Source organism: Corvus brachyrhynchos, unplaced genomic scaffold (genome assembly GCF_000691975.1).
Source record: "Corvus brachyrhynchos isolate BGI_N302 unplaced genomic scaffold, ASM69197v1 scaffold879, whole genome shotgun sequence".
Taxonomy (NCBI): Eukaryota; Metazoa; Chordata; class Aves; order Passeriformes; family Corvidae; genus Corvus; species Corvus brachyrhynchos.
The window spans coordinates 44,600-66,542 of NW_008240173.1; the positions used below are offsets into that span (position 1 = coordinate 44,600).

Consider the following 21,943-nt stretch of genomic DNA (forward strand, 5'->3'; position numbering starts at 1 on the left):
CACATGCAGAGTTAATTTCTTGTGGCATCCTTATAGTAGGATCAAGCATTGTGAAAAAACAAGAGACTTCTACAAATGTTTACTTTGTATACAGACTTTTAAACTGATGTCCTTAAGTATCCCAACACAATGCAAGTAGCGCAGGTTCAATCCCAAAAATAATTATATTTCAGCAGCTGGGAGCATGAGTGTGCAGTGGAACAACACAGTTCTTTGCATGTGTGCATGTATGTGCAGGTGTGTAGATGTAAAGAAATAACCCAGCATGGTAATTTGGCTACACTGACATGAAGGGTTATCTCCTTACCTCCTTGACAAACCTATGTACTTACTAAGTTTATTAATAACTCTTTGCCAACAAGTAGCTTGAGTGAAAAACTGTCTCAGAGAAGACAGAAGCAGACTGGCCTGGATTTTATATCATCCTTTATTAAAAAACTACAGGAATTTCCTTGTAGTTCCTCAAACCTACAGATACGTGTATTGCCATTGCTCTTTTAAGTAGAGATGTATTGCACCTTTCAATCAAACGAGCACACAAAACTCCACCTGTCTTTTAAATAAATTTCTATCACATTCTTGCTGCCATAGAGCATTCACTCTCAGAAGGGTGAGAGTTTGAGGTTCAGCTCTGTGGAGCTGATCCAGAATGCTTTGTGGACATCATGAAAGATGTAGTTGTGTTGTTGGTGAAGGCTCCTCTTAGACAAACTATACCCTGGTGTAGCAAGGAATTAAAAGTTTATTGAACTGTCAAGATGGAATCACAGCCCAGGCTATGGTGGCAGAACTCATCTGGAAGGGAAGAAAAGAGGTGCCTTGGGCTCTCTGATGTATTCTTGAAGGATTGTCTGAAGTTTCTGGACTGTTCACATTCTAAGTAAGAAAATGGATCAATCCAGGACTCAGAAACTATGGGCAAGATTCCTGTCCTTTAACTCTCTGTAGTTAGTAAACTACAATCTTTTATGCTGTAGTGACTTCTTTCTCAATACTGAGAATCTTGGCCATTCTTTTCTGCTAAGTAAAAATAATTTAAAGGAACAAATCCAGTCAAAGCTACCTTCTTCCTGACTTTGCCAGATCCAGGCAATTTATAGACTTGTGGTAAGAGCTTTTTCTGGGATGTGGGAGTTGATAATTTCCATCACATAAAAGCAGAGAACTGAACTGAAGCTTGCAGTTTTGTTCCATGAATCTTCTGTCCTCAAGTCTATTATACAAAAGTCGTACTGCTTCTTCCACTTGTAAAATTAAAGGAAAAAAGTATACCCTTGTCCTTTTTTTGAGCAGCTTAATTGTGCTGATTCCTAATTGTGATTCAACAAATAAAGCCTCTGAGGGAACTAGATTTTTGATATTTGATGTTAACATCATTTTTATTAATCTTAAAAATGCTTCTGCTTAAATAAATAGGTTATATGAACACTTAAGCTTATTTGACATAACTGTTGATTTGTTTTATTGGTAGATGTTATTGGACATAACTTGTAAGAAAAATATGTTTAATAGAAATTTAGATTATATAAAATAATAATATAATTAGACTATATAAAATAATATTTTTTAAGTCTTCAAGATTTAGAAATGGCAGCTAAAACTTACCCAACCTATATGTTTTATCCTCTTCAGGTAAAGCCTTTTGTTTTACACCTACATAACTATAGGGCAAATGTCTCAAGACATTGAAAATTAAGCATACTTATTTCCCAAAAATTCAGAAAATCATTTGATTCTAGTGTTCATGCTGTGCTTAATAATGCACACTCATTGGTGAATTTGATCCTCCATTTAATTGCAATAAATCTATGTAAACTAGTAACATATTAACAGAACTTCTGCCCTTTTGTTTCATCAGTTTTTATAGCATAGGTAGATATTCTGGTTGATAACATTATGAAGTACAGAATACTGCCAGTTAATTAAAGAGAAAGGTCAGCATTCTAAATGAGATTGAAATAAAGAGCAGGGGAAGACATCCATCATTGTTCTGGTCTTGTTACTGATACTGTAAATCACATTATCACATACTGAAAAATGTGAAATGAACCTTGTATGGTGATCATAGAGTGGCATATGAAACAATAGTTGTGCATATATGTCAACTGAAGGGAATTCTTAGCTGCAACTGGTCATGTTTGGTACAGCTGAGTGGGAAAGGTGGACTTCACAGGCCCGTAAGAAAGAGTTGTACTCATAGACCTATAAGCATTATAATCTATAAGCATTCCCACAGGAATCTGTTTGGCATGCAAAATTTGTTTTCTTAGTAGACAACAATCCATTTTCCTTGAATCTCTGAAGTGGCCAAGCCATCCTTATTGCTTAACAGATAACATATGACAATATAATAATTTATTACTTGTGCTCTCTTATCAATGCATGGAATTCTTTTTATCTGTATTTTGGTGTATAGTGCTAGGTGAAAACAAGGAGGAAGAGTGGGCATATTTTATGCGACCAATTTTCTTTGAGCTGCCAGAGTCTTCATAGAAAAAAGTGCCTGGATGAAGCAATTTTGTTAATAACTTGATAGATAAAACTTACTTTCTTAAATGTCTTTTGGCAAAACACAAGAAGTCGGAGGACAGATTTGTATAGGTTTTTTTCTGAGCACTGCTTTGGTAGTTGTCATTAAAGTATTTAGGACTACATTTTTCTTTCAAAGAAAACTAACTAGAGCTGTCTAAAACTGAAAGCAAAATAACACATGAGAAAAGAACCCTCTTTATGCACTTAGATATATTATTGAATCATATATAATATTTTTCGTACATTATTGATTTGTCATCTCCTAAAATTCTACATCCTGCCAACATTACTGTTGTTGGTAGATAGAGCTCCTTGTGTCTAAAACTACTGCTGAGCTTCAGCGTTGGATTTCTTCTTCTTCAAAGTCTCTCATAATTTCTCAGTGAACATTTTACCTGGCATAGACTTGAAACAGGATTCTCATTTTTATCTGATGAAGCTGCTTAGCATAGTGAGCTACAAACAGTATAATAGTAAATGCAGGCATCTGTTTACCACTAGTTCTGGATAACCGACTAAAAGATTGAAGTTATTCTCAGAATCTAGGGGAGAGGGTTAATTTTTATGAGGAGAGGAAATCCAAAGCTTAGCAAGTCGTATCATCTTTGTAAGTCTTCATGGTCATAAACACAGTCAGAGTTTTTTCATACTTTGTTGGAAGTTGCGTCCTCCTGGCTGTCCAAATCAAAATTACATATGTTAATATTTAATGTTTAGTAAATTGCACAGAGTAAAACATTGTTCACTATAGATAATTAAATATACTTTAAAAATCTTTTTTTCCCTAAAGAAACCTGGGGAGGAACCACCAGAAGAAGATGAAAGCCTTAAAAGAGTTGATCCTTTACATCAACTTATTCTGCTATTCAGTCGAACAGCCTTGACTGAAAAATGGTAGGCATGGTGTGAGAGACTACAGAATGCATGCAGATTTTCAGAATACTCCTTTATTTGAAATCGTATATGTCTCTTTTCAAGTGAGATTACATAATCTAGGCCAAAATGTGTGTATGAACATATGGTGAGTTTGAGTTACACTCAAACCTCTTTAGCTTGTGGTATGTAAAGAGATTTTAACAGGACTTTTTCACAGTTATGGATGCTGTATTCAGGACTTACTACTCCTCTGTCTTCTGTCTATGTTCCTTATTGACAGTTATATTCAGAATATGAAGTATATCCTAAGTATAATTGAAAAATTAACTATATTCACTTTATTGGAAGGTGTTTATGAATTTCTGAGTACTGTGTTTGTAGCTGGCTATACTTTTCCATTTGTATAAGTTAATCAAGTCTTAATTTTCCAAAAATACTTTTGTTATTATTTATGAGCATAGAAATTATTTAAAAATATTTGTAAGATGTTTAAAAATATCTTGGCACTTCAATTCTACTATAATGACTCTAATCTTCCTCATTTACCTCTCCTTTCTCTATTAACCAGCAAATTGGAAGAAGATTTCCTGTATATGGCTTATGCTGACATTATGGCAAAGGTAACTTGTTTGATATCTTATGCTTATTTTGTGTTTTAATTAAGTTAGTGATGAAGCTCAAAAGAAATAATTTGTAAAGTGTTATCAGTAAATTGCGAGTTATCAGTAAATGTTTTCTTTCTACATGGTATCAGAGCTGCCATGATGAAGAAGATGATGATGGTGAAGAAGAAGTGAAGAGTTTTGAAGTAAGATTATACTTCTTTTTTTTTTTCCTTGTCATGTTAGACATTATTTCATAGCTTCCAGCTGACATTTATGTTTCTTGGTTCATGGCTTACTGCAGCTTATTATGCCAGTGAACTGCATGTCACAAGCTGGATATGGCAGATATGAGTCTCCAGATTAATACTAGTGAAACAAAAACATGCGCAGTATCACATAATATAAGATTATATAGAGAATAATATAGTGGATCTTATATATTTATCTCATTGACTTTAACTTTTTAGTTAGATATTACAGACAATGACTTATTCTAAAAGTCTGATAACAACAGACTGTATCTTTTAAGTTATTCTGCCCTCCCTTTAGTTTGTATTTCTAAAATACTTAAATAATACTATTTTTTGCAGTAGTCATTTGCATTCAGTACCAGTAATTCATACAATGGTTTTATGTTCACATATATATTAGTGCTTCTTAATAAAATGTGAAGTTTTGTTCATCGGTACTGCTAAGATTTTTGTTTATGTTGAGAGCAGGAAATCTATATTTATTGTTGTTTAATGTTGAGTTTTTAGTGATCATCACTGTTTAAGGATATACATATGAGTTGATTACAGGTGTAAGAGATGAGTCCTTGTCATGTGCTTGCTCTGGGACCTGTCTCTCTTTTTCCATTAATAAAATGGAGTTTGCAAGAAATTTGTCTCTTCTGAGGGGCACTGAGGGAATTAGCTTGTTAATATTTTTAATATTTTAATGTCTTTTGGCGTATTACAATTCTGACATTAAAAAGTGTCTCTTATGTCTTTCAACTCAATTAATACTTACATTTCATATCTCTACTAAAACACAGAAACATGATATAAACACTTTTATTATTTCTTTAAAAAATTCTAAATATACTGATTGTTTTGCTGTAAAGCTATCTGTGCTGTTCTAAATGCTGAAGAGTGGTTTGGTAATTTTTACTTTTACTCCATTGTTTTATAAACATAGAATGTTCTCTATGTTTTCTATATGACGCTGCATGATATAGCACTGAATACTTAAGTACATATTCCCTATTTGACTGTATAAAGAAATCAGACTATCAATACTAAAGTCTTTTCAATCACTTAAAAATTAAAAGTAATATACATAACATATAAAATTTTGTTTCTTGGTAAATATCTAAGTATGAACCCAAATTTCAGTGGGTTTTTCTGATTTTTTTTCTTTTCCTCTGGGAATGCAATATCTGACTTACTATTGACTAAACAAAGTATATTCATTCCTATAAGCTTCTATCAGCTAGCCCGCACGTGCTTGTTAGATATCAAAACCTTCTGCTTATAAATGTGAAAATTGATAAAAAGGAAGTCATTAAGGTGGATGAAGAAATTTATCAGTAAGGAATTTGTCAGTGCTCCTTACCTAAATTATAATGTTCAGCGTTCAATTTTTTGTTTTGAGAGAAGATCCTATTCATTTGTTTCTCTTTATTATTTTTCCTGTAGCTGTGAAACTTATGTTTAAATAATGTATTTATATGTTCAAAAGACAAGTTTGTGTATGTATTTGGTCAGTCACCTGCAGCAAAAAAATTTTGGACTTCTTTTTCTTATTACTATTTCGCTTCTTCCTTGCCCTTCCTTAAGGTGACAGGATCACAACGCAGCAAGGTAAAACAAAAAAAAATATGTGTGTATTTGTCTGGGTCTAATTTTGTGATTTTTCAGGCCCAACATCTTGGATAAGTTCAATTAAAGGGTCTTGAAATCGTTTTTAACATTTCAGTTCCAGCATGACATCTCTACCAAATCCTTCTTGTGCACAAGCTCTTTAAATATTGCAGGATTTATGCAGAATACACCGTATAAATTTGTGATACTGTTTTGGGGAAAACAGTGTCATTTGGCTTGTCCATGTTGTTTTGCTGTTCATGCCTTTTGTGCATTAGTTACCTTCTTTATAACTTATCTGCTTATAACTTAATTTGAATTATTTAAACAACTTATTTGGCTATTAAGGGAAAGTGTTGAGCTTTTCTTCTGTATCTTAGCAGACAGACATTTCTGATATAGTAGTGGTAGACTTCTGTTTCCAGTATCTGTCACTGAGAGAGCATCAATCACAGTTCACATCTGATTCAGATCCTTTGGAACTGACTGAGTCCTTAGCCTTCATCATTATAGTATTTGATAGAAATTCCTTAGCTACTCCTTACCTGAAATGATTCCTAGTTGTTCCATGTTTTCTATAAAAACATTGAGGCAATAGCTCTGAAATTTCAGGGTCAATTTTTTTATTGGCTCCATTTCTTACACAGCCTTTTGTGTCTCATCATGAAAGCCTCACCATTTGTTTCTAAAGGGTGTTCCATGACTATGCAGCAGAATACTTGCCTGCTTCATGCAGGTAGAAGTCTCAGTTCCCATTGTTGACTCAGGCCGCTTGCTGGTATTGCTGCAAGGTTGATATTCTGGGAGAAGGTGTGGTGGGTGGAGTAGCTAATTTTTGGTTCTGAGATGTTTAAATAAAGTTATTTGTGCTGTGGCTAATGACAGCTAGAGTAAATAAAGATGAATTGCTTGAGATTTGAAATGCACAGATTTAGCTAATGGTCAGGCTTCAGTCAGTAACTTCAAATTTAATTTCCTATGGGTCTTCATGCTCTTCCATGGAAAAGAGCAGGATGATTTTGGTATTTTGTTTGCTAGCCTTCTGTCAACATTCAGATCACAAAAGAAGGAGGTTCCCATGCATCTGTGGGGAGAGAGGATGTATTTCAGGATCAGCTTTACTCTTACTCCTCCAAAAATTTGCACAGGTCTATTCCACCTTCATACAGTAAAGGCATTATCATGGAAGATGCATGTGCTCACAAAAAGTTATTTAAGAGGTATTGTAATTGCTACAAACACAAAGTGCATATTTAAAAACCCCAAAGAAAATATATAAGCAATCTAATAATTTCTTCTTTTTTAATTCCAATAACTCAGCTATTGAAATATTGCATATCTATCACTCTGCTTACCTGGTTACCATACACCAAATCTTACATGCTCCATAGAAAATTTTCTGTCTTGTCAACTGTGACTGTTTTAAAAGGGACAAAAAAGCACAAGAAGAAATAACCCTTGCTTTCTTCATACATGACAGGAAACAGTTGTGCAGATGAGAAACTGTATATACCAGCTGCGTGTGTGCTTGTGTGTGCATTTGTGTGTTTCTTTCTGTCTGGTAATTAAACTTCAATGTTGAAGGCAGTTCTTTTATTCTATCCTGTGTGTGCATGTGAAAAGACTGACTTCAGTTTGTATGGGGATAAAAGTCTACTGCTCCTCTAGACTTTAAAAATATGTGGTGTTTGAAGTCTTGAATCTTTTCACAGTCAGAGAAACAGAGACATTTGGGCAAGCTGAGAATGTGATGAAAATACCGAGTGTATCTTATTGACAGTTTTTATGTCCATATCTCATGCAGTGTAGTACATGCACTTTTGTACAATTAATTTGTATTGGGTTAGTAGTGTGGACAATAGGGAGGTGACAATAACGTTCTCTGTATGTTGGTACGTTCCTGTAAGCACTTACCTGCTAGTATTTGCTTTGAGTTATAGGTATCTTTGCCCCTTGCCCTTTTGCCTCTAAGTTAACTTTCTGTCATATTGAACAGATGCTCAATTGACTCCCTGTAAAGTTGGTGTCACTGTCCCCTTTGACTCTATCTGATTGGAAATTCTTTCAAATCAAACTGTTTCACTAGCTGAATGCAAATAATTTTCTGCATTTGAGTCACTGCTACATACTAATGTGCTCTAAATATGAGTAGGATGGGAACGCAAGGGAAGAGTCAAAATCTAGCTCTTATTTTCAAACTCATTTTTATTAAATTGATTTAAATTGACTCCTCGCAGGAAGAAAAGAAATGGGAGAAAGGGAGCTTCCTATGTCAGTTCTTTTCATTCCTGTTGCTGAAAGGTAGCAACTTTGTTGATAGACTTGTGTATTCACCACCTTTTTGACAAAATGATACGTTGTGCTGTCACCTCTGACAAAAATTTTCAAGTTTCAGTACATACAAATAATGCAACCTCCTGAGGTTCCAGACCATTGAAGACAGCTGCCTTTACCTCTTACTGTCACAAATCCTGAATAAACCACTGAATCCATATACCACATATTTACAATCAGTAACTACTTATTATACGAATTAAAATCAGACTCCATAATCAATTTATCAATTTTAAGAAAGTAGACATTCCAATCAGTATGTAAAAATATGTTTTTCATCAGTTTTTGTTACGTGTGATGGATTGCGTGGAACCTAATATATGGTTTCACTCTCTACACTACAGAATTAATTATTTGTGCATAGAATTGTTTGGGTGGGAAAGGACCTTTAGAGGTTCTGTAATCCAAATGCCTTGAAACAAGCAGTGATGCTTCAGTGGTGAAGTCCAAAAGGAGTGAGTTAGGAAAAATTCAGTTTTATTTATAGAGCAGAAACCAACATATATTTAACTTAAAGGATTAAAATATATAAAAAAGTATATAAAAAAAGATATTATTATGCATGACTACTTGATATTTTAATTAAATAGATTATGCATGCCTGACATTGAAATGAACAGATGTTTTGCCATTGTAAGACCTGCCTAATAGGATTTGTTATCTGGACTAAACAGAAGTCTTGAAAAGTATAAAATATGAAGACAATTCAAAGGAGAAGCTTTCATCTTCTAATAGCTGAGTTGAAAGTAATTTCTCCTCTTTCCATCTTTTTGTTTATTCTCTTTAACTTAATTTTGTGATTTCATATTGGACAAAAAAAAGAGGAAAAAAAAGAAAAAAAGAATGTTCTGTAGAAGTAGGATCTTATACCAGCAGTCTGTGTCTTGGAGCTTAGTGGTGGCAGCAAACAAACCTCTCCATATGTCTTAGCTCCAAGGGAGACTCCAAGAATCAGTTTCTGTATGAATTAGGAGAAAATTAAGAATTTTAGTGACACACTTGTCAGTTACAGCTTCTCTTTAGTTTTAACAAGTTTGTTGCCTACAAATTCAAACTAAAACTTGTGGTTTTGCTCAATGTATTTTGGCATATGATTGCTTATAATGATTTTAAAAAAAAAAGAAGAAGTCGAAAATATTTGGGTTTCTGCTTTCAAAGAGTATAATTCTAAGGTTTCCTTGGTTTGGTAGGTTGCTGGAAAAAGTCTATAATATGAGAACACATGTACGTACATTTATAAGTGGTCAATGTTTTCCCCTTTGAATTGAAGGCATCCAAGATAAAATAGATTTGTTCTTCATTGAGGATTGGTTTTGTTTGGGGTGTGTTTCTTTTGTTTTTTTGTTTTTTTTAATCTGTTTAATTAGTTTAATTAGTGAAGTATTTTTGCTGTTATTGTGATGCTTTGGTGAATGACAGAAAAATCATTGGCTAATTATTATGGTAATTTTCTTGACTTCAACTGACAAGCAAGTGGATAAAGTGCAAAAAGCTGAAACTGGTAGCACAGATAACGATGTAAACAGTAAGGGTATCTTAGAGAAATGGGGATAACTTTATTAACTTAGTATACTTAGTAGGCAATGGGTGGCCCACTTCATGTAAGTGCTGCCATCACATATATATTTAGATATATGCATTGACTTTGCATGGAGAAAGCAACAGTGAAAATGCATTGTCAAGCTGAAGAAGGAACCATGATCTTTGTGGGTTATCATCAAAGAATGGTTGCTTTCAAAAGAAATGCTTGTGGTGTTTTTTGTTGGTGGATTGCTTTGTTTAGTTGGTTTTGGTTTTCTTTTTTTGGTCTGTTTTGTTACTAGTATCTTGATTTCCATTGCAAATGCCAGATCTCTCATTTTGAGCTGTTTGGCAATGCCTCTTCCTACTGTTCTTCTATAATGCCATTGCAAGAAGTTAGTCTGTAGATTATGCAGATACATTGTCACTGTAAGCATTCTTATAAATCTTTGATATTCTTATCAAAAAATACTGTACAATGAAAGTAGTATAGCTGGTGTTAGGCTTGTGAATAATAAATTTTGCAGTGAAAGATGAAAGGGTGTTGGGTCTAAAACTAAAAGTATCTAGGAATAGGAAATAGTTTTTAAGAAAAAAATGCTGATCAATTTTCAATGGCTTCTGAAGCAAATGAAAATATTTTGTTGTAGCAGCTATACTGAACCTGTGATGTCATGGTTTTCTGGTGGTTTGTGTGTGTGGTGTGTGTGTGCGCGTGCGTGTATGTTTCTGTTTTGTTTTTGTTGAACTCCCAGGAAGAGGTTTAAACATGAAGGCAAAACTTTCAAACCGTAGCATGGCTAAATACAAAGCAACGCTGCCATTTTTTTTTCCTTTTTGTGCCTCCATCTAGATCTGTCACATAATTTAAAGCAAAAAGAAAGATACAATTTAACCACAGGAGAGCTAATAGTGTGAAAAAAAAAAAAACCCTGATGAATTTTGTTTCCGCAGCACGATATTATCAAAGATTTAAGAAACAAATTTGCCAGCCTCGGCGAGAACTCTCTGGTAACAGCATAAATGTCTGTGTTGGTTTGCTTTTGAGTTAAAGGTTTCTTTTTCATTCATTTAAACATATTTCTCTTTTTTACCTCTTCTTTTTTAATTTATTACTCATACCCTCTATTTAGCAAGCCTTCATTTTTTAAACCTCTTCCATCTTCCAATGTATTTTTTCCTTAACTTGGATGGAAAGTTTATGGCAGCAAAGCTGTCATTCTGGCTACTTCTGCTGCAGCTGTTCCTGCTTTTAGGTCATACATGTTTTGGGCGTTGTGTTTTTGGACATGATACTAACTGATTGTGTCATGTTCCTTTTGAGTAAGCTTTTTACCACGCCATCTGATGGACTTGCTGTCATAGGGCTCTATGCAACTTCCATTTTGCAACTTATACTGCTTAGTCATCCTCAATTCTCCAGCAAACTTCAATTAACCTGATGAAAGTTGAAACTCATCTGGAATTAACTGTGCCTTTATGTTTGCTCTTTATGCTCTTTATGTTTTCGATAGTAGTTTAAATTACAAAAAACAAACTTCACCATTGCTCAAGCAACGCCATGCAGTATTGTTTGTTGCCGCTAGAGAATACAAAATATAAAAGCACAGTGTATTCTATCAAATAATTCTGTTAGTAGGGTGGGCAATCTATATTGTAATGTAATGACATGTTTTGGAAAAAATTCTGAGATGCTTCTTTTACTCTGGTATTCAGCAACAACTTGCAACTCAAGAGCCACATACTGAGCAGTATGAAGTTATGGTCACGCTATAGAAGATTATTAAGAGTATGAACTGTTGCACAAAAACACAGCACAAAAGTGCAAGTTTGATACATGCAGTATATATATAATGAACATGGGCTTTGAACTAACCTAATGATTTACAATTGAGATGACTCTTTCCAGATAAACTGCTAAAAGCATATTAAAGAAAAATACCAAGTGGAGAATATTACTTGAGCCTGTTAATTATTTGTTCAATAGCATCGTATGTATTAAAATGGTCCATGATGTTGCCATAGAGCCCATATACTAAGAGAAAACCGAAAACCTTCGGAGGATTGATAGTAACTGTAGTCTCATCTTAAATGACTGGAATTTTTATTCAGGAAAAAGAAATGGAAAAGCAAAAACTTCTGTATCAACAAGCCAGACTGCATGATCGGGGTGCTGCGGAGATGGTTCTGCAGACAATCAGTGCAAGTAAAGGTAGGGCTTTGGTGTGTAGATTTAATTTTAAACCTTATTTCCAATGAACTTTGAAGTGATTGTATTTCTTATTGGGCAAAACATGCAGATGTTTGCCTCTAAGGTTTGCTTTAGAAAGGAACTCGAAATTTCTAAAATTATTGACAGCCAATCCAGGAAAGTAAAATGACTAATTTTATGAGACTATTGTTACTTTTGTAGTTATAACTAATTTTTCTAATGCTGGTTTAGAGGAGGTGTGAAGTACTTTTTAGCTATAGCAGCTCTGAATGACAAAATGGCCCTCAAATTCTGGAATGTGCACAGTTCTGAAGTAGGTGTAGACTTTAATCCTTTTTTAATTTCCCATTCTCCAACTATCTGCTTTATTGGTGTACTTTGATAAAACATTTCAGAAGCATAAATGAGGCTTTCTTCCCTTAGAAACCATCTTACTCTAAGGTTTTATGCTTTCATTTTTTTCTTTTGTGATTTGTTTCCACAATAGTGATGTTTTCAAAATTCCTGATTACAAATTTGGTTTACTAGAGTTAAATTCTTGGGTCACTGTAATTTTTAAAGAAACCAGAAAAAAACCATTTAGATTGTCATGCAAAGGGGACAAAATGTTAAATTTGAAAGCTAGCTTACTATTGTAAGCCCAGCCTTATATCAACTGTTGGATGCTCCAGTGATTGAAACGTGATATATATTCATTGAACTCAGTTCTTCCTGCCTTATATCTTGCTTTTTCTGTGTATTGTGTATACATTACACTATGTCTGTAGGCACTCATGAAGAGATTAAGGAAAAATACGTTGGTTTTGCAAGTGATGGAATGGATAAATTAATTAATAAAACATTCTTAATTTAATATATGATCGAAAAATACATTTTAAAATATTTTTAAGGTGAGATGGGGCCAATGGTTGCAGCTACCCTAAAGCTAGGAATTGCCATCTTAAATGGAGGAAATTCTACTGTTCAACAGGTAAGGTACTAGTTTCTTTCCACGCATTCTAGTCAGTATAGATCATTATACCATAGTCATTATTACTGTAGTAGCGCATTACATAGTGTAACTGTTTGTCACACACTGTTTATCCTCTTAATCTTGTTCCTAGAATAAAATAGTATGAAAAGTACCTTATTTGGGGGTATTCCTTACTTGTTTACAAGGCAAAAAGAAATTTGTTTTGCACTTCAGGTATAAGGGGGAAATTTTATGTTGTATCATTTACTTCTATAGGAATTCTTTGGGAGGGAGGGCTTTCTTGGGAGATTGCCATTGTCCTATAGCCAGTAGAGCAAAATTTCTGACCCTGGTCTTCACCAAAAATAATGATACACAACTTCAGAAGTCCTTAGCTTATGTGATGGAGAGTCTTGCTGATAAAAGCAGAGAACTCAAGCCTGAATGACTAATCTATCAGAAGATAATTTGGTGCCCAGTGGACAAGCCTAATATATTACAAGAATCCTGCACCGTTAAAGTGAAGAGACTGATACAGGGTACACTCAGTGTTCTGTACGAGTTGAAGATTCCTGAGTTGAGAAGGGTTTATACCTGCTGTTACTAAATTATTGTAGTACAGTTTAAAGAATACAGACAACTGAGAACAATTAAGATCCCAAGTAAAGTGCAGCTGAATGCAACCAAAATAATGTCCTTTTCAGGAGCTGTTGTTGCCAAGAATTGATGTGAAAGACTAAAAGTAGTGTAGCAATTATCTGCTTGAACCACTGCCAGTTCTTCGTGATGTCATGATATTAAATTAGGAAAATTATGAAATTTGTACATAGTAATATTATTTGAATTCTTAATCCTACAATCTATTTTTAAAAATCATTTGTTAAAGTCTTAAATCAAAATGCAGGAAACAGTTATCAGTATTGTTACATTGATAAAAATGCTACTAGTCTAAATTACATACTTACAAAAACATCAGTAATACAGTTAGAACTCTTGTTTTTCAGTTGCCTCATTTCTGCCTGTTTTCTCTGGTGTTATGCTCAACTTTCCAATTCTCCTTTACGTCCTAAGATCAACTCTTATGTCTTCCTTGGGAAGAATGCTATGGGTGGGGGGAGAGCTGGAGTAGTGGTTTTGGAAAGTCATTATCATCATCCTCCTCTGGAGTTCTTTGCTTTGATTGGTATAATGTTGATTCTTGTTCTGTAATCTTGGGTCTACTTGGGTTTATGCTGCTGTTTTGCTAATGCTGTCTGCTTATGTGCTCTCCATTTTGGAAGTTACTTATTATCTACTTTTCCTATTACTTTTGCTATTTGCAAAAATAATTTTACTTCATTCAAAACATGACTTCTTTAGTAGCTTTCCTACTAAGATTGAACTTTAGGATTCTGGTTTTTCTTCATAACTGAGTGCTCTGGTATCATCCTATATCTTTGCTGAACAACGCATTGCATTCTAGAATAGAGTTCAGTCAATAAATTCTTGTTAATGCAATTTGTTTTCAGATAGTTATTACACATTCTAATAAAGCTAAAACAAATTTTAAAATATGCTCAAATTACTTCTAACAGACTGTTGCAGCAAAAATAATTTAAAACAAACTGAGATTATGAAAAGCCCAGTCTGGTGTTGAAACAGTAGTGTCAATATAAATTTTTAGCCTAGTAGTGGCAAGATAGTGTTTACATTAAACACTAAATTCTTCTGGCTGTGTTGACTTTAGTTACTATCTTTATTTTCCATGCTTTAGGAAGGCATATCCAAAATGGATGGTCTTTTCTATAAAGTACATGAGGATTAAATGTTCTTTTTTGGTTTTGATATCTGGATTTTTATCTGCAAGACTCTTAAATATTAGCAATATTTCCAAACACCAGCATCACTAATAATATAGAATACACATAGTTTTAACTTACCTAGATTAATACATAATATGAATATTAATTCTCTGTGTAAATTATTTGTGTTTGCTGCAGAAAATGCTTGACTACCTCAAAGATAAAAAGGATGTGGGGTTCTTTCAGAGCCTTGCTGGTCTTATGCAGTCCTGTAGGTAAGAAAGTATTGACTTGAAAAATTTATTTTTTTGCATTTATATTTTATTCCATGGGATTTATAGTTCTGGAAAGATCCTCTACAGAGTTCTTGCAAACAGCACTTGGAGATTGTGATGTGCTAGATTTGGGTTAAAGGACAGGGTGGTGCTCATGGTATGAAAATCTTTGTGATATGTATTTACCTTTGTAAGAAAGCTCTTTTCAAAAATGTTCATGGAATTTGTGTCTACCTGAGACATGGCAGAAAACAACGCCAAAGCCAGGAGCATTCCTCAGAGGCAAATCCTTAACTCTGGAGGTATCCAGTAATCCTGCAGAGATCAGGTTAATGATCAATGTTTAGTAATCATAAAGATTTTGGGAAAACCCAGCTTTGTTAGAATTATCCATAGGACTTCTTAGAAGTCAGAAAAAAGAATGGAATATTGTGCTTTAATAAGTTGAGGTGATACTATGACTTTTTTTTCCATTCATGCTTATTTATGATTTATACTGATTTCATATATAGATATGTTTAAATGTTTTATATGTAATTCCTAGAATAAACCATATCAATAAATAATGTTTTAATGAACATAAAACATAGGACTAAAAGAGGCTCCCTGGATCAGGTGATTGAGTCTTCTTGTTATGTCCAGGGTATCACATTATGTATTCTTTTTTCTTAGTGCTCTCTGTGGCCAAGTTTCATTTTGAAACCAGTGAGGTTTCTTGCCAGCAGAGGTGCTGCAATAGTTCTATATTCACCTGACTTTTATAACCATTTTTGCTTATGAACAAAAGTTATCCCTGTCCAGCTGACAAGCAAAGCCCTGAAAGGCAGAACCTTGCAGGTTCACAAATGAAATATGTAAGGTATGTATCCCTTAAATCTGGTTAGTTTCCCCTTTTGGCAGCTTCAGTTTTTCAGAACGTGGAGGGAGAGAACCACTAAGTGGAGCTAATAACGACAGTTTCTTAATGGACCTTGCTGCTTGATATGAACTGGGCTACAATACAAAAGCAGTCAATAACTTGGCTTCTTTATAGCACCTAAAAATAAGTATGTATATCATAAATGCATAAATTCCCCCTTTTTTTTGGTCAGTCATAAAGAGCTGAATTCTGTGGTCAGTTTCAGGGCAAAAGCAAGTTAGGGCTGTTGATCTGAGTTTTGTAATCTGGTAACAGACATATATCAAGCCACTGGGCTGTATCTTCTTAATACTAGTATGCAAACATAAATGAAATCACAAATCTTTTTTAACTTATACAAAATTAAATATTGCATATATTTAATTAATCACAGGACAAATGTAATTTTTCTCACTGCAGTGTTCTTGACCTAAATGCATTTGAACGTCAGAACAAAGCAGAAGGCCTTGGCATGGTGACTGAAGAGGGATCAGGTACTATTGATTTAACAGAAGTTATCCATGACCTTTTTTCTTTTACATTTTGCAGAAGCAAACCGAATTTGAAAGAACCCAGGGGAGGTTTAGGTTAGGTATAAGGAACAGGTTCTTCATCCAGAGGGTGGTTGGGCACTGGAACAGGCTCCCCCAGGAAGTGGTCACAGCACCAGCCTGGCAGAGTTCAAGCAGTGTTTGGACAACACTCTCAGGTACATGGTGTGATTTTGGGGTGTCCTGTGTGGGGCCAGGATTTAGAATGTGAAGATCCTTGTGGGTCTCTTCCAACTCAGGATAGTCTATGATTCCACGAACCCTGAAAATATATATCTAGAGGCTGAAGCTAAAACAGGATTCCTAAAAGTGGTTTTTATTTAATTGGCATACCTAAATCCATCATTTTCAACAGTAAATCATTAGCATGTGTTGAGTTTCAGAATGGTCTCAGAGGACTCTTTCTCATCATTCTGAAGAAGTGAAGACATTACATGCAAAATTGAGAACATATTCTAGTTACAAACAGCAGTGTTTGTGCATGTAAAACATTTCAGAAGTCCCCAACCAGTTTCAGCATAAAATGAAATTAAAAAGTTCCCACCTGATTTCTTGAACTGAAAACCACACAATTTACTTAAGCCATAAGTTAAATATAAGAGGTTGAGGGAAATCTATCTGCTGTGTGGAAAAAAGTCTGGGAAAGCTTTTTCTTTGAAATAATTTTTTTCTGTTTGTCTCTGGGGAAACATTGCACAATTTTCACTCTACTTTTGACTTTGAATGAATTTGGCTTTCCACCCTTGGTGTTGTCAGTTCACTGTTAATTTCTTTCTTCTGTTTGACAGTAAGTTCTACTACTCCCTTACTGTGATTGTCTGGATACATTTAGTTCATTCTTACATACTTAATAGAGCTACCAAAGCACATTTTCTTCCCTTATCTTCAGAATTTTTTACAGTGCATTTTTATGTTTAAATCCTACAGTGACCTAACCTTTTAACATGTTTTTATCTTAAACACAAGGTAAAAAAGCTTGACTGTATAATCCCTATTGCATTTGAGGGATCATAATTCATACCAGCAACACTGCATATCTCATTGTCTGTTGTGCCTGTAGGTCTTTTATGCGGCCTATTTCTTTAATATTCAACTGCTTAAATAATAATTTTTCATTTACTATTACATTTATTTGAATGACTTCAAGGCCAGTCAAAAATTCTGCTTCTCCAAAAGTGCTTCCACAGTTTAAATTATAGATTAAATATTTCTAGACTTATATGAGTAAACCAAAAATTAAACCCATATGGATAAAATTTGGTTACAAGATTGTAAATTGAGCACTGCTGCAGCTATCTGGCATGTAAATTTTGGCCATTACTCTCATGTTTTACTGAAGATTATTCCGCACTTTGTTTTGGTTTTTGGGACAACATTTCTGCTATTACATAACTAAACTTAGGCAAAATGTTGAATTTTGAAATAGACTCTCAAGATATTGGCTCGTTATTCTTTTGACCTCTGCCTCTGTTTCTAGAAATGATTGATTTTGCATGCAAATATAAACAAATCTTTAAATGCTGCATAATTGACTCTACTGATGTTGAGTATTTTTGTGCTTCCTCATTTGAGGGATTTTTTTTTTCATTTTCTGTTTATTTGATGTTTCTCTTTCAGTACAGAACTAATTTTGGCAAAATCAATACTAACTATATTTTGTATTTGCTAAAACAAATTCTCACTTTTTTTTCTTTTTTTCCTGTTTCTTTTTCTTTGAACTAATTGTCCTGTCCTCCCTTCCTCAGTCATCACCCATGAGCGTGGTAATTATTAAAAACAACTGCCTATTCCTTATTTTCCCTGCTCTTAGCTTTGTGTCAGCACTGTACAGCTCCTGAATATTGCTAGATTATTTTTCCTGTAAGACTGCTAAACTAGTGTGATTTTTCTGCTATTATTAAAGTTTTCATTCTAAAATTCTTGGTTTACATATCAAATCTCCCCAGTTTGGTCTGCCTCTATTTCTCAGGATTTGCTCAGTGACTGACACAGTAGATGTAAGAGCAACAAGCTTTTTTATACTTTTCTTTCCTGTTTTTTTAATTTGTTTTCTCTTTAGTGAGCCCAGCATTTGTGATGGATGAATGTTAAAAGGAAAAACAATAATATATACATACACAAAGCCTTGTGCTTTAGTCCTCCTGTAGCCTTTTTGTTGTGTATTGAATGTGGCTTTATTGCTGCATTGATTTGTGCAAGCACAGGAAATCAGTGGTGGATCCAGTGAGGATTTGAGGGTGGTTGGTAAGGAGAGGACTTGCCACTGGCTAGGTTTATCTAATGCCGTCAGGAGTTGATACAAGAAAGAGGTGGTGCATTGCTAATTTAGAGGGATCAATACTGTGGTACAGGTGACTCTTCCTTATTCTGAAAGCTGCTTGATGTGTTATGGTTGTTACACCTCAAAGGTTCCTTACTTCGAGTAAAGGAAGGGCTTTGTAGGAGCAGTTGCCATTAGATGTTCATGTCACCATGTGAAAAGAGAATTCAAAATACAAAATGTGTATACCAGTCAGCAGAAACAATGAACTCAAACACAGCAGATGTCTTTTCATTAGCCAAATGTTGGGGAGGAGGATGATCTACTGTTTTATTTGTTTTCTCAGTGGAAATTTTCTATTCGGCAGCTTACCAGAATTCTGCACAGTGATTAGGATGGGGTTTTTTTGTTTGTTTTCTTTGTTACTGAGCAGTAGCAGTGTCAAGATACAGTAATCACTGTGTCAAAGATTTCTTGGCACAAAGGGATAATATTTGCTAACACCATCTTTTCTTACTTATTAATATCCAGCTACTGAAAATTCCAGGCAATAGAAAAAGCAAATCCAACCAGAAAAGACTGTAATTTTCCTTTTCAAAGTTGCATTATTGTTGATAATATACTACCTTCAAGTAATATTTTTTTTTGTATCATGAAGCACACCTTTTTCAATTATTTGAAAAGTAGTTTAAGTAAGAGCTGTACAAGTACTTGTATTAATACCTGATAGCATTATGAAAGCCAAGCCAGTGTGTCTGTGGGGAAACTCCTATAGTGAACAGTTTCCAAGTATCATAGATTTTATAGGATATTTGAGCTTTTATGTCCGCAATTCTGTGAATAACCATCTGTAAATACTACAAAGCAAGTACCAAAGATGAGAAAGATTTTCTCCCAGGTTGTTTTTGGTTTTGGGTTTTTTTTTGAAAAAGATGCTTAGTCTATGAGTAATTAATTACTCCTCAATTAAAGATAATTTTATTGATTCCCAGGGAAATGATGGGATGTAAAATGTGCATTTTAGCCTGTTTCTCATATCATCTGAATCGGCCGCAGAAGCACATTCATGACTAATTGTCATTGAGTTTGCAACCTATAAGCCTGAAACTATTATTCCCGAAGTCAAAGAAAAACTGTTGAAACTTACGGGAATAAAGTCAACTTTTCCTCATGTGCAGTGCTTGTTTCTGGTCCCATGTCAACCTTAGCAATAGATAGAAAGCCCTGTATTGAGTCAACATGGATGTGAAATTTATTGCTCTATTCCAATTGTTTCTTTGTGCTGTCCACATCGTAAGTGCCTTGTCCTGATATTCCTCTGACTGGTACTACCTTCCCTTTCCAAACCCTGGAACCCCCACTGGTAACAACATTGATGGTTCTTTAGCAAATGTGTTTCTTACTTGTTTTTGTGGCGTACTCAATGTTGTTTCTTCTGTATGTATTTTGTTTTGATTGTTCTGTTTCCTTTTCCAAAAAGGGGGGTTCAAAATCAAAGACATGTAGAAATATTTACTATTTTTCAATGGTTTTTCATTTAACACTCATACTCCTTTCCATTTCACTGTGAGTCACAAAAATCTTGAAAGTGCGATGTTTTTCTCCTTTGGAGAGACTTGTCTTACTTATACGAAGTACAAAATTTAAGATGTTAAGTTTACACTTAGATTATTTTACCCTTCTCCCTTTTTCAGGAAAGCTCTATTTTAATGTTCAATCTTTTAATATTGTATCATGGCTTTCTTTCATTTCTCTGTAAGTTCACAGCAGGCTTATTTTAATAAAATACAATTTTAGAATGAGACAGTAGCTCTTAAAGGACTTTTACTAATCTGAGTGAGAGTGGTACCCATGTGATATAATAACCAGCTGTACTGTGGGTTCATGTCAGGGCTATTTTCAGCCATTAATAATGTGGAATTAATAAATATGCTTTTGGCATTCACCAACCTAGTCACACTTAAAGTGGATGCTTAAATTCTGTGTGATCAGCTGTAGCCTGCATTGGAGAGGTGTTTTCCACCTTCATAAAACTGTATTTGAATCAGTGTTTGCATTTAAAAGGGAACTTGAATAACTTCAGAGAATTTCACTCAGTGAGGAAACAAGTGCATTTCTTACTTGAATTAGATTGTTGAGAAGTCGAAAGGCATGCAGCACTTGTAATCCAACCCAATACTGTATGGATCTTGCGATAAGAATAAATTCACTTGCTTTATCATGGGACAGATTTGCTCTTGCTTAACAGCCGTCATAAAGGAGCCCTGTTCCCTTATGAAAGCTGAAAGTATTTTAATATTTCTATAATATGTGCTATCAAACCTGTGTTTCTGAGTAGCAATAGAAGTCAGATCTTTTCCACTGAGGATTTAAAAACTAAAATCAAAAAAGAGGGAGAGAATTATTGAAATTTGACACATGCACTTTCAGTGAAAAAAAGGCCATGTATTTAATTTTTCATTGAATTTTATTTTCGTTTCCTACACATGATACCTCTATTCCTGTATATCACAAACACAAACTGTCCATTTTGCAAAAGCTACAGGCTTAAAGCCTTTGTGTGTATAGCCATACCATTTACATACAGCATGAGCAATGGCAGCATTTTAACATCTAAGCAAATATTTGCCAGAATATATCTCATATCAACAGAAATTAAAGAATGTTTTTTCATAACAGCCTAAATCATACTATATGTAGTGTGTATGTTTGTAAGTACATTCCTCGCAAATCTTTGTGTGAACTGGCATGAATTTATGTGCACAGCAGCAAAGGTTGCTCTCCTGGATTTTATAGAAAGCAATGGATCTCTATTTCTGTTCTGTTGTTGCCAGTGAGGCACCACTTCCAGTCAGTAAGTACAATCTGAAAATTAAAATTCCTGTCAATACCAACATTGGTTCTAGTCTGCTTTTGATCAGGTGTAAAAATTGAAAACTAGGATATTGTAAATCTTAGTGTGGCCAGATGATTTAAGATGGGTTTTTTTCTTCATTTTAAAATGTAAAAATATTTCTAAGAGGAACAGACCTTTCAGCTTTTGTGCACTGATTTTGTGATTCTGATTTTGAAGAATTTTGAAATAACTTCCGTTCCTGTTGTGATTTATTTACAGTGGAACTTATTAAAAGACCCTTCCAAGCCCTTCCAATAATAAAAATGTAATTTATTTAATAAAAATTCCTGAAGTCCAGTAAGTGTACTAAAAGCCAGGATCTGTATATTTTAACTTGAGACGGGTTTGCCTTCTTGTTCTGGAATATCTTATTTCCTAAGAGAGCAAGACAAATAGAGGTCAAAAC

General features: G+C 34.3%; 1 protein-coding gene across 1 annotated transcript in view; it reads left to right on the top strand.

The window, feature by feature from the left end:
• The window catches only part of LOC103622760 (ryanodine receptor 2), a gene marked incomplete at its 5' end in the record, with an annotated part of 108,580 nt that overhangs the window by 44,365 nt on the left and 42,272 nt on the right, over window positions 1–21,943 (top strand). Inside the window, 9 exons of the mRNA XM_017744897.1 lie at window positions 3,323–3,426; window positions 3,977–4,028; window positions 4,163–4,216; window positions 5,834–5,857; window positions 11,825–11,924; window positions 12,815–12,894; window positions 14,856–14,932; window positions 16,251–16,324; window positions 18,127–18,144. Of these exons, the coding sequence (XP_017600386.1) occupies window positions 3,323–3,426; window positions 3,977–4,028; window positions 4,163–4,216; window positions 5,834–5,857; window positions 11,825–11,924; window positions 12,815–12,894; window positions 14,856–14,932; window positions 16,251–16,324; window positions 18,127–18,144 (583 nt within the window). The remainder of the gene's footprint in view (window positions 1–3,322; window positions 3,427–3,976; window positions 4,029–4,162; window positions 4,217–5,833; window positions 5,858–11,824; window positions 11,925–12,814; window positions 12,895–14,855; window positions 14,933–16,250; window positions 16,325–18,126; window positions 18,145–21,943) is intronic.